The 18425-nt window shown below is 42.0% G+C and overlaps 1 protein-coding gene across 1 annotated transcript in view; it reads right to left on the bottom strand.

Moving 5' to 3' along the window:
* Positions 1 to 18425, bottom strand: part of gpm6ab (glycoprotein M6Ab) — a 71076-nt gene that overhangs the window by 11707 nt on the left and 40944 nt on the right. Inside the window, exons 5-6 of the mRNA XM_070979273.1 lie at positions 2527 to 2603; positions 2262 to 2327 (exon numbers count right to left, since the gene is read on the bottom strand). Of these exons, the coding sequence (XP_070835374.1) occupies positions 2262 to 2327; positions 2527 to 2603 (143 nt within the window). The remainder of the gene's footprint in view (positions 1 to 2261; positions 2328 to 2526; positions 2604 to 18425) is intronic.

Genomic DNA, 18425 nt, shown 5'->3' with positions numbered 1-18425 from the left:
TTCATTGAGAATCACAGTGTGCCTTCTGGGGGACGTGTTGCTGGGGCAGTGCAAGGCCTGCTGAGCCACAGCCACCAGAGGAAGACACCATAGAAAGCATCTTGGCTATGCTGTGTCTATGGCTGGGCTCCAGGAGGTGTGGCTCTTGCATACTCTGCTTTCTCGGCTGCTTCATGCAGGTTAGCTGTGACGCTTTGGAGGAGTGATCCAAGTGGGAGATATGGGACCATCCAGTAGGTCCCACCTGATGAGAGCGAAACACTGAGATATGTGCAGCCAAACATTTCTCTGAATTATAGTCTGCAACACCATAATCAAAGATGTAGCTACCATTGATAGCCATCATAGCCTTCTCAATGTCAGCTGCATTGGGGAAACAGCCCAGATAGAGCTAAGAACAATCAGAAAGTACTTTTACAGCTTGCATATGCCTGACAGACAAATGCGGAGAAGGAAAGAGCAGCAGAGCTCCTGATTGTGGTATGTACATGGAAAGCCACAGATGTGGAGCCCTATCCTTGCAACCAGAGTCCAGCTCTCCCAATGGGAAGTCCGGAGAATTGGCAGGAGAGCCCAGGATGCGGTTAGCTTAGCCATCTGAATTGTGTCTGCCCTCTGGGTCCCTTTTTGGGATGTCTGAAAAGTTGCTGCTGAAGATTAGCTGGTCTGTTTCATCCTGTGGAGGGACACCACTGCAATCAGTCCAGCTTCGGTCACCGTGGCCCTCCACCTGAAGCACCATAAAAGCCTCTGTCGGAGCTCCACAGCAGCAAGTGTGCACAATACTGACAGGCAGCCGCAGCACCAAAGCAAGCCTCAAAGCGGGATTGAAGGTTTGCCAGGATGCAGCTTCAGAGTGGCTGAGCCTCTTCAACTTTTCTTTTGTTCTTGTTGACTGTTTGACGTTGAAGAAAATTTGGGATAAGAACTCAGGTCCTGTACAGTGTACAATTAAAAGAAAATCTTCACGACTGCACATATGCATGGGGATAAACCCATAGACCCAATATGCTTGTGGCCAAACCACAGTGGTTCAGACAATTAGCATTGTTTGAGGAACTACCAGCAGCTATGGACATGGTTTAGGTGTAAGGAAAGCAAGAAGCATTTGAAAACAATGGTGGCTCCTAATGAGGTTAGCTGGAGAGTATTTCTTCATTGAAAGAAGAGCAAAGGACAGCACTCAAGGTTTTTTCTTGATAGAAAAAATGTTATTGTACTGTCTCAATTGGATTTGGGCATGTTCATTGATCTGATTGGTTGAAGATAACTGATGACAGACAGATGGTTCATCCAATCACCTGCCAAGCATTTTTTTGAAACTGCTTGCAGTTTTGCAAACTGTTTCCATGGATGATTTTTCAGATAGCTCTGTGTAACAAACCTAAATATGATGGTGATTTGGTGATTTTTTGTATTGTTTTTTACATCAGTCATTGAGTCAAAGTTGTCATATTCTGAATGCTTTTTCTTCCACAACTCCATCATGAAGACATCCTTTTGCATGCTAACTATACAGTATTCCTTCTCATTGTAGAGGCATAATGAAGTCAAAAAATGATTTGCATGTATTGTAAACTGCCTGAAAGCATACATATTGATAGGGTTCTTTTTCATATTACCCTGTTTGATTTATGCTACACCATAAGCTTTGACATCTCACAAGCAAGAAAAAAAAAGCTACTATACCAGCTACCACAAAGTAGAAATACATCTGATTCATCACTTTCAGTATTTGTTGTGAACTTAGATGTCCCTCATTCTACCAAGGTCCTTAAGTGTTAAAGGCTTCACAGTTTATTTCTCTCAAAAAGTAAAACAGTGGGGGAGTTTGAGATAGTTTGGGTTGGACTCCTGAAAAACTGGATGACTCATCATCTATATTTCTCCAGAAACATCTATCTATCTATCTATCTATCTATCTATCTATCTATCTATCTATCTATCTATCTATCTATCTATCTATCTATCTATCTATCTATCTATCTATCTATCTATCTATCTATCTATCTATCTATCCCCCTTTAGGTCATTTGCACTTCTGACAACCGCAAACCCCACAAATAGAGGACATTTTGTGTTAAAAACATATTACATATGTGGTACAATTCTTTCTGAGTATGAATACAAAAGGTGTTCTTGACCTATGTGTCCATTTTTTCATATTGGAAAATTGACCCATGGGTTGGAGGTCATACCAATCAGTACCAATTGGTTCTCCAGATCCATAGCCAATCAGATATGAAGATAATGGTTCTCACCATAGCGATGACAGCAGCTCCTGCTCCTGCCAGTGCACACACGAAGAGATGGAAAGTCAAGTCCAGCTGTAAGACATAACAAAAGTGTCATTTTTTTTGAGTTTAGATTGTTCTAATCTTTTTTTTTATTATTATTATTACTACTATTTTTTGGTGTATGTTTTGATACAGGTCACAAGTCACTATAATTGCATCTCACTTCAAATACTAAAATACATAAACCATGAGTCTGTTCCTCCCTGCCTCTCTCCATGTTTCCTCTTACCTCATTGGATTCACACATCTTGAAGAACTTCTCAGATCCCGTACACACCTTCTTCTCCTCAGAGATGGTCACAGCTCCTGGTAAACCAAAACATTGAAAGCACAAACATTTTGTCACTCTGCCCATCTACATAACCTGTCTATATTTTGAAAGAAGGCTAATGAATTAACTGAAGAACCTCTGGATGATTCTTCCCTATATTCCTGAAAACGTTTCTGCATGTAATTGATTGAGATTGGTCCTGCACTGTTGGCCATTGGGATCCTCCCAGTATGACCACAGTGTGCTGCTGGTGGGAGTACAATCACAGTGACTTCAAAATTGTCTTTATGAACTTTATGAGCCAGCAATTTTCTTTCAAATGAAAAGCTGTAATTATACCCCATGTTCATGAGACATATTGGTTGGCTTGCTAACAGGAGGCACATTTACAATTTGGACAGTAGATGGCAGTACTGCCGGAGACACTTTTAGCAAATTAGAATGAATCTGTCTTTTAATTGTATTTTTAATATGGTGTCATAGACAGAAACCATAAACACCAATTCTCAATTGCAAGGGTCGAGCAACCCATAAGTCTCATTCTCCTGTGCAATTCAAATGCCCGAGATCATTTTCAGAAATATCATGTCGTCTTTAGAGCTTCATTACACCTCGATGGTTTGAGCTAGAGATATGCCATTTTTTCCTGTTCAACAAGAGAAACAGCGTTGACCGGCAGATTCTATTTATGTTTTTTACTTCAGTCAGTAAAAATTGTAAAAGATGTGGACAGTCTTCCCTTTTGCCTTGCACATTGCTTGTTATATTTGTATACATATTGGTAAATTCTCATCCACCATTTTTGTTTGGCTCTATTTGGCTGTGAACTATAACCCAGACAAATGGGAGCGAGTCAGCTGAGATAATATGAAGCCAAGTTTTCTTTGTGTGAGCTAGCTCGCCAAAACCTAAAACCCAAGTCAGAGATAATGGTATTCACATCCATGGTTATCAGCTTTCTTTGTTAACCCAGGTTTTCTTCATCAGGCTTTCTTCATATAAATAGGGGCATTTGGTGCCTAATTTTGCTCTTCATGCAAACAAAATGGACCGAACTTCTCACAGCCCATCAAACTACTGACCACTTTGTACACTATGTTATGACTCCATGGCATCCCCCTTTATGTTGTCTTGGAACAGGAGCAATTTGTCTCAATTTATCTCTCAGGTACTGTATGTCATGCTTTTGGTGCTAAAGTGAGTCTATCTTCTGGTTTTCACTCACAGACAAATGACCAAATGGAAAGGATAAACCAGGACCTGGAGGCTGCACTATGGTCCTGCTTGCTTGGATTGAATTTGCTCAATCCCCTTACCATAGCATCCACAGGTCTGTCTCCTTTTAAAGTTTCCTTGGGTTACCAACCATCTCCCTCCCAGGAGAGTGAACTTGCATTCCCCTCAGTCCAAATACACTGTTGCTGCTACTATTAAATTTCGATGGGACACCCACTCCCTTCTGCTTCTCTGCCGACCACAACCAGTGCATTGTCACCAGAAACCAGTTCCTGAATACAAATGGTCAGAAAGTTTGACTTCCTTCAAAAAATATCCCATTAAGAACTGAATCAGTCCGCTACTATCCAGCCTACTAGCCTGCATCTTGATTCCAGGCCTGCTATCTGCTGGCCCAGTGTGAGGATCCACTAGAACTATCTGCTCCTAGTGTTCTCTGTTTCCCTTTTCCCTAGTGTTATGCGTCTGTCTGTCTGTCTGTCTGTCTGTCTGTCTGTCTGTCTGTCTGTCTGTCTGTCTGTCTGTCTGTCTGTCTGTCTGTCTGTCTGTTCCCCTGTCTGTCTCAGCTGGGTGTTTCCCTGCACCGAGCTGGCCCCACCTCTCCAGCAGTGCACCTGGAGCGCATGATCCTGATTAGGGCTCAGGTATTTAAGGAAGATGCTGAGCTAGAGTAGTCACTGGATTATCCTGAGCTCTTCCATGAGTTTACCAGAACCGTGCCCAGTGAGTATTTCCAGTCCGGTGGTCCAGTTTGTTCACAGTGCCTACCAACCACGTTCAGCCTTTGCCCAGCCTCAGCCTCCCATGTGTAGAATTGTTTGCTCCACTCTTTGAGTGCGCCTTTTGTTTCTTTCGCCACATTGAGTGTGTTTTTGGTTATTGTTCCCATTGCTTACGAGTGTGCTTTTTGTTTGTTTATCCCACTCCTTCTGAGCGCGCCTTTAGTTATATTTCTTGTGAAAAAATTTGTTTTCCTTTTTTTACTCTTGTCTCCTGGTCTGTGCATTGAGTCCAGTTACTGCTAGAGGCCAAGCCTAACACCCAGCCTGTAAAAATACAACCTGTGCTCACGTCTAAGCCTATTAGCAGCCAGCTCACTTGCTTCTAGTCTGCTCCTCGGCCTGCTAGCATCAAGCCTGCTAGCCTCCACCTTCTTCCAGCCTCACCAGTCACCTTTCAAGGGTACTTGCCTTGCCATTTTCATGGGGTATCATTAAGGATTGAAATGATATTGACCCCTGTGAATTTATATCATTTGAATATCTTGTTCTTGAGCTAAAAGCACAATTACCAGTGCTCATCATGACATTATATGGACCACCAAGATTTTCATCAGTGTTTATACAGGAATTCTCATAGCTGATCACACTTCACACTGATCACTAAATATGATAGATCCTAAATGGATACCTGAATATCCATATGAACAAAAACAATGGCTCCAAAGCTATGGCGCTTGTGAATTTACTGGACTGCTTTTGAACTTACACATGTAAATGAAGCCACTAATCAGCACGGTAACATTCTGGACTTGGTAATAACAACAGTGTTAGGAATCTGGGTTGGTTACTTTGCTTTCGTTTTCCACCGCTCTGTTGCTTTGGGCTGATTTCTGGTTTTAGTTCCCTCCCTCCAGTGTGGCTGTGGAGGTGTAGCCAGGCTGGGTGGCAGGGCAGACAGAGCACCTGGTGTCTTTCAGCTAATCATCCCCCTCTCCATTTAAGCGGCATGCTGGGGAAGTCTCATTGCCAGATTGTTCTCTGTGAAATGTAAGACTCTCTGGCTTTCATCTCCAGTGTGTTTCCTTGTTCTGTCCTCACCTGTTCCTAGTCAGCCGCTTTATTTATTTAAGTATTATTGCCTACCCACTTTCCCAAGGTGTTAGTTCATTTTCTGACTTTTTGTGTTTAAGACATTTGTTTTCTTGTTTGCTTTTTTATTTAAGACAGTTGTACTTTTTGTGTTCTTTTTTTTGGCATTAAATCATTTATTTTAACGGCTCCCTTTGTTTTGTGCTCTGTTTCTCTTGCCTTGGGTCCAAATCTAAAATGCTTAACCTTAACAAACAGGATAATAACAACAGGGTTAAACACATGTCAGTATTAAAATGACCTATTTCTGACCATCACTGTGTGTTTTTTGATGGCAACTAATCTTAACAAAGTCTAAAAGGGAATTTCTGGTTCAAAGACAATTCAATTCAATTCAATTCAATTCAATTCAATTCAATTCAATTCAATTCAATTCAATTCAATTCAATTCAATTCAATATACCTTTATTAGTCCCACAAGGGGAAATTCCAAATTACAGCAGCATCAGTAAGAAAAAATAGACGAGGTAGACAATCAGTAAGTATATACAAGTATAAATAAAAAAAGTGTGATAGAAATAAGTGTCTCTAAATTAGAAATTGTGTTTGCAGACTGTTATGTACAGATACAGATAAATTATCAAGATGAAAATTATAAATTGTGTTTGCAGACTGTTATATACAGGATGTATTGTACAGATTATTGCCCCTGTAAAATTTTGGTTCTTGAACAGATAATTTACAAATAAATTTCAGATAAATGCACAGATTACTTCACCAGTTGTTGCCCAGATTATTGCACATGTTATTCACAGATGATTTACAGATGAATTATCAGATTACTTTGAGCAGTTCTTATTGTACAGTCTGACGGCTGCAGGAAGGAATGACCTGCGATACCGCTCCTTCACACACTTTGGATGTATCATCCTGTCACTGATGGAGCTCCTCAGTGCAGTGAGTGTGTGTTGGAGGGGGTGGGAGTCATTGTCTGTCATGGAGGACAGCTTGGCTGTCATCCTCCTCTCCCCCACCTCCTCCACCTGTTCCAGAGGGCATCCCAGGACAGAGCTGGCCTTCCTGATGAGTTTGTCCAGCCTCTTCCTGTCAGCTGCTGTGATGCTGCTCCCCCAGCAGACTACACCATAGAACAAGGCAGAGGCCACAACAGAGTCATAGAAGGTCTTCAGGAGTGCCCCCTGCACCCCAAAAGACCTCAGCCTCCTGAGCAGATGGAGTCTGCTCTGTCCTTTTTTGATGGCAAGGCTTAAGAAACGTTCTAATACTATGAGTTCATTTGAGTCATCTGCTTTAAATGCTGTTGCTCTACTAAAGGTTAAAAGGAGATCGACTGACAGAATCTCCACATGGTTAAACAACAGCAGTGTTGAGATGAAGAGAATCTGTCGAGCAGCTGAAGGAAAATGGAGGAAAACTGGGCTCACAGGTCACTGTAATATATACAAAGAAGCCATGACTATATAACAAAGCAATTCGTCTGGCAAGAAAGGATTACTTTTCCAAGATTATTACAGAGAATGTTAGGAACTCTTGGTTATAAATCTTGGTGTTATTCTCGACTCACATCTAAGCTTAAGTCCCACATCAACAACGTGACAAAACACTTTTTCACCTGACAAACATACTAACATTTATAAATAAAAAAAGATGCTAAAAAACTGATTCATGCCTCAAGTCATCTTAAAAGATTAAGATGACTTGATCACTGTAACACAATATTAGCTGACCTCCTGAAAAATAAAACACTGAGAGACTTCAGCCTATTCAAAACTGCAGCTCGGCTATTAACCAGAACCGAGAGGAGAGAGCACATTGGTCCAGTTTTAGCTGCTCTGCATTGGCTTCCTGTAACATTTAGAAATGATTTTAAAGTCCTCCTCTTTGTATACAAAGCCCTTAATGGACTAGGACCAAGCTACACTACGAACTTGCTCATTTTATTTGCCTTCAAGAACGCTGCAATCACCTACTACTGGTCTACTGAAGGTTTCCAGTAACAGTCAAAAAAAACCTGGGGATGCAGCCTTTGCCTGTTACACCCCAAAGCTCTGGAACACATCTACCTATGGATATCAGGGAAGCCAGTAAACTGAATATTTTTAAAAGCTGTCTTTTACTTGATTTTATGCATTCTATGTAATCTATTTTTTACCTATATTTTATTCTGTGATTTGATGCAGTCTTTATTTTTATTTTCCATTCAATTAATTTATTCAATTCAATTCAATTCAATTCAATTCAATTCAATTCAATTCAATTCAATTCAATTCAATTCAATTCAATCAGTTGTATTTATAAAGCACCAAATCACAACAGACGTTGTCTCAGGATGCTTGGTGGTACAGACAATACTCTTTCGAACTTTTTAACGGTTTTAAGTGTTTTTAACTGTTTTTATGTTCATTCTCTCTTTTATATATGAAGCAATCTCTTGGTACATGTGATTTCTTTCTAGTAAAGCACTTTGACTTTATTCTTCTTATTATTATCATTATTATATGGAAATAGACTGCGTGGTCACCGTTTAACACAGTAACAGTCTACCAAATAACATAGTCTATGACATGATAACATGGGGCTTCCTTGTCTCAATATCAGTGGCTTCCATTTCTTCCAGTGGCCAGGATATTATACCAGCAGGGTATCTGATTACTGGCAGGGCATAGGTGTTTATTTCCTGGATCTTGTTCTTGCCATTCAGCTGACTCTTCAGGACCTGACTCACCCTCTGAAGGTATTTGGCTGTGGCTGACCTCTGTATTGCCTCCTCATGATTGCCATTGCCAAGTTGGTACTTCTGGTCTTACAGTCCTGGGTGACTGCTCTGTCAACCAGTAGTTGGTGTTTGGTTCCTCTGGTGTTGTTGCCAATTCCTTTCTGTGCTCTACTCATGTACTGATCCATGTGCCTACTCATCTTAGCCACTATGATGCCTGACAGGAGTTTCCATGTTGTACTCAGGCAGGTTGTAGGCCGGTAGTTGGATGGTACCGGGCCCTTCTGTGGGTCCTTCATGATGAGGACTGTACGGCCTTGGGTCAGCCACTCTGGGTGGGTTCCTGATCTGAGCAGCTGATTCATCTGTGCTGCCAGTCGTTCATGGAGTGCGGTTAGCTTTTTGAGCCAGTAGGCGTGGATCATGTCGGGCCCAGGTGCTCAGCTCTTCATCATGACTACATCTATCTATCTATCTATCTATCTATCTATCTATCTATCTATCTATCTATCTATCTATCTATCTATCTATCTATCTATCTATCTATCTATCTATCTATCTAGTGGCGTAGCTAGGCTGTATTCCACATGGGTTTTGAGGTCAAAGGGGCCCGACATTGCACACGCGAATAGAGGACAGAAAAAAGAAAAAAGAAAAAGCCAAAAAAGTAAGGAATAAGTAAGCCAGGAATACACCATGACAGTGATTAGAATTGAAATAGCTGCCTTGTTTTATTGCTATCCATTGCCACCCTTTCCCCAGACCCTATACAAACAGGCAAAATAATAAATAAATAAATGACATACATGACCACCATAACATAAATAACAACACATAAATAACATTTTCCCAACACAATCCCGATACAAATAAATACACAAAATAAAATAACAATAAAATAACTTAAGGTGCCATTACACTCCCGTGACGGGCATATCAACACTTTCCAAATACAATACACAAAATAAAACTTGGCTCCAATAAACAACTCAAGGTGCCATTGCACCACCAGGCATAGAAATCTAAGAATAACTTCAGTAAATGTTGGTTAACATAAAAGTGCAGCTGCATGACAGCAAAAAGGGCTATTGAAAAAATACAAAATAAATGAGTTGAGAACTTTGCATTTCTGCCACGATTTGACTTAGCCTAGAATTTTGTTTTTCTTTTCTTCATCCTAGCAAATGTCTCAACAACGTTGTTAAAGTTAGCCCTCTCAGTAAGGTCTCTCTCAATGAAAAGTAATGCCAGGTTTGAGAGACGAGACTCACTCATCGTTGAGCGCAGGTATGATTTAATTAGTTTAAGGGGACTGAAAGTGCCTGAAAGCTCTGCCTGTGCACTGCTTATTGGAACAGTCAGATAGATCCTATATAATTTTTCAAGGTTCGGATAGGCCCGGTGCAGGTCATTTGCAATGAACTTAACTTGAACTGCAACTTATTGTTTAATTCTTCAGCTCCGTTTTATATATTCACACACGTTTGTTTGCCTCTGCTCCAAATCATGGATGTATTATGGTCTAAATGTGCACCACCGTCAGAGCGTCTTGTTCCCATGACAACTGACCGGAGAAAGACACATGGCGCGTCATGCTTATGGGCTTCACCTGTGGCTGTGGCCACACCAAGCAGCTGGAGCGGATCCAGGTTCGGTCACGTTCAGATTACCGGTAGTGTCGGTTCTTGTGACAACCCTAGTCTCAAGTCTGAGGTCATGATAGCGCAGTGTTACAGCAGACAGTGCTTGTTTACCTGCTGTGGCCGTGCTGTTGCTCGGACCCGTGTCGTCACTGGCCAGCTGCTCCCGCCACGACAGAAGAGATCTGTCAGCTTTGTGGATTTGGCCGCATCCTCAATTAACTTCTTCTTCTTTTTTGCCCTCCGCTTATCTGCACCACACATCTCTTTTTCTGGTGGCTCCTTTCTTTTAAGCATCTTTCTTTTTCTTTCTTTCTTTTTTTCCAGAAAAATAACGGTCTCTGTCTGAGCGGCTGAGCCAATCACAATCAATAGACGCATGGATCAGTTCAAATTGGGAGGGGGTGCTCGTATCCCCCCTTATATGCAACACAATGCAGTGACCCAGTCTGACGTTACACTACGAGCTACCTGCAGCTGCGTGGGTCAACCGCGGCGACATTACATTTAAAAAAAAAAAAAAAAAAAAAAAGTTTGACCACAAGAGGGCCCATGGGTTTACAAAACCCACCAACCCTACATCATCTACGCCACTCTATCTATCTATCTATCTATCTATCTATCTATCTATCTATCTATCTATCTATCTATCTATCTATCATCATTGAAACAGGTTTAAATTTTGAAAATAAAAAGTTACTTAAATTACAAAATTTAAAGGTACATCATTATAGACCAAGGTCTTGGCTGTTCAGCAATGCAACCTCCCCATTTGTATTTTTTTTCATAAAATAGGTGTTTTTTTCAGTTATTACTGAAATAAATGTAATGTTATGTTATGTAATGTTTATTTAACAAACATATTTTTGTATTAAAAGAGACTATTACTTTAATAACTCAGCAGCACTGAAGAAACATGTTATAAGCATGTTCATTTAAAACAAAAAAACTCCTTCTGACAGTGGTGGCTTTAGAACTGACGGTGGTGACACCAATCCAACAGTGGTGACAGTGGTCTCATTACAACATACAATTCCAAAATTTATACCAGTTGTTTTATAACAACTTTATTGAACTATTTGGTCCAAAAAAATAACAATCCTGACCACTGTGATTACATTTTTTAAGGAATATAGACCTGAGGCCTAAGCAATATCATTTTTTAAAGTACCCCACCCCCATATCATCAAATATCAAATCATCATAGTAAAAAATAAAGTCATTACCAGTAGGAATAATGTACAATGCATCACTGACATCGTCTTTAACTGTCATCTGGTGCCCCCTACTCATAAAATAATGCATTATATTCTTCTGTAAACTGGACTGTAAACTGTATATTGGACGTGAACAGATAACAAATAACAATTGTGAGCACTGTGGCAAACATTCAATAAGAAACATACAGGTTTAATCAGCAAAAGGCTATCATTAATAAAAGTACCCCTTAATCATAAGTAAAAAAGAAGTTTGACCAGAATATGGTCAAATGGTATGAAGCACATATCCTTTCCACCTCCTTTTGGATAGAACCGTGTGTTGGGCCCATGAGGGTGGAAAAATTCCACTTCTACATCTTGATGATCAGCGTCCACAGTGACAACCTTTGCTAACCACCAGTTCTGGTCATGTCACTGTTTAATAAGGAGAAGGACAGATACAGGAGGAGAATGAAGGAACAGCTGCAGGAGAACAACACCAGGGGAGTCTGGAGAGGCCTGAAAACCATTTCAGGCCACCAGAAGCCAAACTCCCAGGCAGCTGGGGATTCAAAGTGGGCAGATGAGCTGAACAGCTACTTCTGCAGGTTTGAGGAGGCATCTGCCCCTCCCCCAGCTGTACCAGCCCTGCAGCAGCCTTCCTTTGATCTGCCAGCACTCTGCCCAAGTACCCCACTGACACCCCCACCCCCACCCCCCCACCCGAGAAACAAGCTGAAGATTTCAGGGGTGGACCAACACCTCACATGCTGGATAGTGGACTACCTCTCCAACCGCCCACAGTATGTGAGGACACGGGACTGTGTGTGTCAGGGACTGTCCTCTCCAGTGTGGGGGCCCCTGTTCCTCTTCACCCTCTATACAGCTCACTTTTCCCACCTGTCACCCACCTGCCACCTGCAGAAGTTCTCTTATGACTCTGCCATTGTCGCCTCATCACAGATGGGGACGATAGATCATACAGAGGACTCATTCAGGATTTTGTGGACTGGTGTCAGCAGAACCACCTCCTGATTAATGCGGATAAAACCAAGGAGCTGGTTGTGGACTTCCGTCGGCACCCGTACTCTCCCCCATCGGCAGTGAACATCCAGGGAAGGGACATTGAGATGGTGACATCTTATAAGTACCTGGGTGTTCATCTGAACGACAAACTGGAATGGACTCATAACACCATTGCACTTTATAATAAAGGACAGAGCAGACGGTGTGTGGCACTCCTGAAGACCTTCTATGACTCTGTTGTGGCCTCTGCCTTGTTCTATGGTGTAGTCTGCTGGGGGAGCAGCATCACAACAGCTGACAGGAAGAGGCTGGACAAACTCACTAGGAAGGCCAGCTCTGTCCTGGGATGCCCTCTGGAACAGGTGGAGGAGGTAGGGAAGAGGAGGATGACAGCCAAGCTGTCCTCCATGACAGACAATGACTCCCACCCCTTCCAACAGCCGTCAGACTGCACAACAGGAACTGCTCCAAGTAATCGGTACAATAATATATATAACTAGACAAATTCCCCTCGGCGGGAAATTTGAAGAGAAGAAGAAGAAGAAACGTACTTTATTTATTACACTACACGCCATGCTTCTCGTGAAATTATATTTCCGCATTTGACCCATCCTCGGACTGGGCAGACCAGGAGTGGTGGGCTGCCAGCTGCCAGCCGAAGCCGGTGCCTGGGGACCCATCTTTTTTGTCACCATTGTGGTGGTGATCTTCTTGCATGTTTTTAGTGGGGGTTATTACAGAGGAAACCCCAGGTGAACATGCAAACTCCACACAGAAAGGCCCCCTTTTTTCCTCGAGCAGCACCAAAGGCAGCACCAAAGGCATGGCATGGTGGAGGACACGCTACCAGCGCCACAGCAGGATTCGAACCGGGGACTTTCTAGCTGTGAGGCGACAGTGTTACCTCTTGAGCCACCGTGCTACCCAACAAAGAGTGATACAGTGCACAAACACCGGGCCGTGTGGCAAACGCCGGGCCGTGTGCGTAGCTATTAGCATGGCAGCCCAATATGAAAAGTCAAACCCATTCATAGGACCCAATGTCAGCATCAGCGACAATGCCAAGCTAACATTAGCATGTCAAATAACACATTGAAAAGGTCTCAAACACCATTAGAATGCCTTACCAATCATTTTAATGTATATTAGCATGTTAGCACGAGCATGCTAACATTAGCATGTCAAATAACACTTTAAAAACCTCTGAACCACCATTAGAATGACATTAACAATCATTTTAGCCTATGTTAGCATGTTAACATTAGCATGCTAACATTAGCATGTCAAATAACACATTAAAAACTTCTGAACCACCATTAGAACGCAATGTGCATTCATTTTAACGTATGTTAGCATTTTAGCATTAGCATGTTAGCATTGTAGCTAATGCTAACAGGCCAACATCACTCATTGGCCGTTTCTCAATATGCGTTCTTCTCTGTACTTGTGTTCTTGTGTACTTGAGAAACGTCATCACTCTGAGTCCAAGTACTGTTCCAATTCTCAAGTCCGCATCTCGACAAGTACACTCAAATACCCGGATGTGTTCTTGCCCCTCCCACTTTATCGAGGATGCATCGGATGGTGACTTGTGCGGACTTGGGGCAACCACGTATCCCAGAATGCATTTCGTCGCAACAATGCCGGAGGAGAGGACTCACAACTATAAGTTACAAGTTTGGAAATACTGCTGTTTTAGTAGTACGGAATGTGGTTTTAAGATTATTTTATGTGAGAAAATGGATGTTAAAACTTAAAATCTGTGGTCAATTCATCACGATAGCGCGTAGTTTAAAATTTGCTCCAAAGTTTTCGGAGATGTGTCGTCCTGCTAACGTCATCAAGTACGCTGCGGTCCCAATTGCAGAATGACGGTCCTGCGTCCTCCCGTCCTGGAGAGACTGTACTCCCAAGTCGAACTTGCTAAGTCCGAACTGCCAAGTTCGTAAGTCCGAACTTAGCGTACTTGGTATTGAGAAACGGTCATTGCCTCACAAACATATACAACTCATCAGTAGGTAGCTTGCCTGTGTCTGGTTAGCAAGCCACTGCAGAGCTGAATCACCTGCACAGCTGCAGCTAACGCTACATAATATGTAGCGTTAACCGAAACACACATATATAATATGTGTGTGTGTGGGAGAGGCACTGAGGCTCAGGGGTTGCCAAGGCAACTTGAGATCAGGCCACCTGCGGGTCTGTGAGAGTCTGAGAAACGTCTGAATTTGGCCTCTGCGCACCCTCCGAACAAACGCCTCTCTCGCAAAGACCGAAACTCCTATTGCCAAAATTTCTTCACCATGAGTGCTAAAAGGCTTTCCTGTACACGCTGATCACTTTCTTTTTTTCGCTGGGCTCAAAAATGCCAATTTTAGAGCTAGTTAAAAAATGGCTGGTTTTCTGTCTCTCCCGTTTTTGATTTGTATTGGACCTTATGGGCGAGGTCAGAGGCGCTCTCCTCGCTCAGAGGCTGAGAATTCAAAAAACCGTAAGTCCTATCACTTAGCCAGGCACATCGTGAGAATCAGTGCAAGTGGCGCTATAACTCTGGAAATTTTGACGCGCGTAGAGCGAAATTTGTGCTTTGGAGGAGCGTGGAAAAACGAAAGTTTCAGACAATTTTCAGAGCTTCTCTCCACTCTGGCAGTTAATCCCCTCCACTCTAGCGCGAACATTCCGCGCAATACACACCCATTATAAACTCACAATTTCTCCCAAAACGCTCACAGTCATCGAGTGGCGACTGCTCAAAAACTATATGACCTATCAAAACGAGAATTACAACATCAATAGACGAGACTTGTTTTTACGTTTTAAAGTTGGAATGGTGTCTCTACGTGAAAGTATGCCGGAGCAGTAGTCCTTTGAAAAAGAGGGAGATTTTTTCGCATTTTTTGCCTTCTCCCATTTACTTTGAATGGGATTTTTTCGTTCTAATAATAGCACACCATTCCCGATCGAGCCGCACGTTTTGATATATAATTTGCCTGGGTGCTCGCTATCGTTTTTGACTAGTAGAGAACCGAAATTTGTACGGATGAAGAATAATAATAAGAAGAAGAAGAAACATGCAGAAGAACAATAGTGGTTCAGTGCTTTTGCCCTGAACACAGCAGGGGCGAATAATTGCAATAATTGAACTGAACATATGAAACAATCTGTGCAATAACCTATGCAATAATCTGTGCAATATTTCGGTACATAAAAGTCTGTCGGTACATAACAGTCTGTAAATACTATTTACAATTTCTTTAGGATGACGTTTCTCTTTCTATCCCACCCTTTTGTATATATTTGCTGTGTTAACTTGCATGCACTTTTGATGCTTTGTCTTTTAACATTCTATCCATTTTTGATGCTGCTGTGAATTGGAATTTCTCCTCACGGGACGAATATTGTATTGTATTTCTTTCATCAACATTGCCAAAGGACCTTTCCTCTTTTGCACTGGTATAGTACAATCATCCTCAACCTGTACCCTGGGTGTGTTGGCAGTCATCTGGAATATTGTTGGGATGAAACACTTGCACATCTGTGGCTCACTGCAGAAACAGGACAGTGATCTGTAATAGATCTCAGAGTCATTTTGGTGTGTTGGTATGACCTGATGGAGTTTCCTTGTTGCAGGTACAGGTTTTAGTGGTTGAGCAAGGAGTGCATCATATGGCTGCATGTCAGCTTCAGTAATGATATACAGCTTAGTGCTGCAGAGGCTTCTGCCAACCATCTCATGGAAGATATTTCCATTCACAATGTCATTACCCCACAGAATAAGGCTGTCTGCAGTCCTTTTCACAGTTCCTCCAATGCCATCTGGGGCTCTCTTCACATGTGAGGTGGGGAAGAAGTTCCAGGTTGTTCTCTCGAAACCTAGAGTTGGAGGGACACTGCAGAGGAGAGAGAAGTTCTTCTTATTCTTGTATTGCTTGCTGGGGCCATTTGACCAAAAGGGAATAGTATCAACTTTTGGAAACTTTAAACGAATGTCTGTCAGGACTGGTTCCATGTGAGTCCAAATGGCAGATGCATCTTGTCGCTTGGATTCTGATAGTGTGCAAAAGCCTGTCTTCTGTTCTTTTGTATAGTACATGCCAGTGTGCAGGCTGGTGTGCAGGCTGAGATGTGGGAGGTTCTGACCAAAATGACATGACTGTACCTCAGAACTATACTTCCACATGCACAATTACTGTGCTATCATTGCACTTCTTGATCATGCTCCTGTACTCTCTGGTCTGGTTCTGAACTGAGCACACGTGTGTTGTTGTTTCTGTCTTCAGTTTGGCTTCATATTGTTGGAGAAGCTCTCCCAGCGTGCCCCTGTGCATCACAAGTCTTGTGTTGAAGTGGAGCCCATCTGCTCTTTGATCCTGAACCCATTCCCATTGCTGCCATTCAACATTGGTCTGGTCTTGCTGTGGTGTGGGATGTGTATGTTTGTGGAGACACCAGGTGCAGGAGCGCAGAAGACATGCCTCGCTTGTCTGTGAACAGCAGGCAAGTTCAAAACTATCCTCCAGTTTCCTAGACTTGACGACACCATTTTCTCTTAGCACTTCAAGCATCAGCTTAGCATTCTCATGGCACTGACATTGGCATGTCTTACGATCTGTCAGTCTTGGTGCTGTGACATACAAAGGACGTAAGGCACAGAAGGATGAACAACTGAGCTTCGCTCTTGTTTCCTTCTTGGTGAACTCCTTGTGGAGGTTCAATAGAGTATCAGTGAGAATCATTCTCTGATGCTTTATTTTCTTGTGTGTGATTGTGTCCTGTTTGTCAGTTGTCATTCATGCTGCATTACGAAAGAAATCCTGAACCTTCTGAGTAATTGTAGGTAGGTAGTAGGTGCACTATGTGCACCCCAAATGACATAAGCCAAATGAACATGGCATAATAGTGAATTGAGAAAGAGGAAAGGCACACCTCATCCCCTAGGGTTGGACGATATGGAAGAAATGTTGGGGCAATTACATAAATAAAAATAAAAAAGAGGTTAATGAAACATCACAGGTCATATTGGTATTTATTGTGATCAACACTTATATTCTAGCCTCTGTTGAAGACCATTCGGAGGTTTTTGTCACCACCGTCAGACTGTACGTCACCACCGTAAGGCAGAAAACCTGACAGTGGTGACGTCTGACAGTGGTGACAAAAACCTACTCTTTCACATGGTATGTGTTGTGCACATTAGCCATCTTGTTTCCCCTCTGTTGCTAGCTACTTCAGACCTCTTCTTAAAAAGTATACATTTATGTCATAATCTAATCTAATTTTTTTTTTTTTTTTTTTTAACATAAGTGACAGTGTTGACATGTTATGGTTGTGACAGTAGCAGTTTCCAAAAATATGCAGAAGTTTAAGAGAAAATAGCAAGCTTACAGGAGCTTGAGTGATCTGGAAGCATGCGGTAGAGCTGAGGGTTTGAAAATAGGGTCCTCAGGAATATAGTTGACCTTGTAGTTGCCTGATTTTATTGCTTTTTATAAATATCTGACGGTGGTGACAAATATGTGGGACACATTTTGAGCAACCACAAAATAATAGAACATACACATATGTTCTTCCCATTTCCACATTTATTATTAGTGGGCAAGCTGGCAGCTTGCACACTCATGTTATTCCCACTATTTATTAGTGGGCAAGGTGAAGCTTGCACACTTATGTTCTTCCCACTATTTATTAGTGGGCAAGGTGAAGCTTGCACACTTATGTTCTTCCCACTATTTATTAGGGCCACGGGGCAAAAGCCCTGAGCCCTACTGCAATACTGCGTGTTTTTTCTTCTTATTATTATTAGTGATACAGTGCTGAGCACTGAACACTCATGTTCTTCTGCGTGTTTCTTCTTCTTATTATTAGTGATACGGTGCTGAGCACTGAACACTCATGTTCTTCTGCGTGTTTCTTCTTCTTATTATTAGTGATACGGTGCTGAGCACTGAACACTCTTGTTCTTCTGGTGTTTCTCCTTTTTAAACTTCTTCAACTTTTTATTATTCATCTTCCATACAAATTTCAGTTCGCTACTAGTCAAAAACGATAGCGAGCACCAGGCACATGATACACCAAAATGTGCGGCTCGATCAGACTCGGTCTGCTATTATTTTTCTCTACAGAATACACATGAAAATTTCCCATTCACAGTAAATGGGATGAGGAGAAAAAAGTGAAAAAAATTTGACCTTTTTAAAAGGACTACTGCTCT

Source organism: Chaetodon trifascialis, chromosome 2 (assembly GCF_039877785.1).
Source record: "Chaetodon trifascialis isolate fChaTrf1 chromosome 2, fChaTrf1.hap1, whole genome shotgun sequence".
Classification (NCBI taxonomy): Eukaryota; Metazoa; Chordata; class Actinopteri; order Chaetodontiformes; family Chaetodontidae; genus Chaetodon; species Chaetodon trifascialis.
This window is presented reverse-complemented; position numbering and strand designations above follow the sequence as displayed.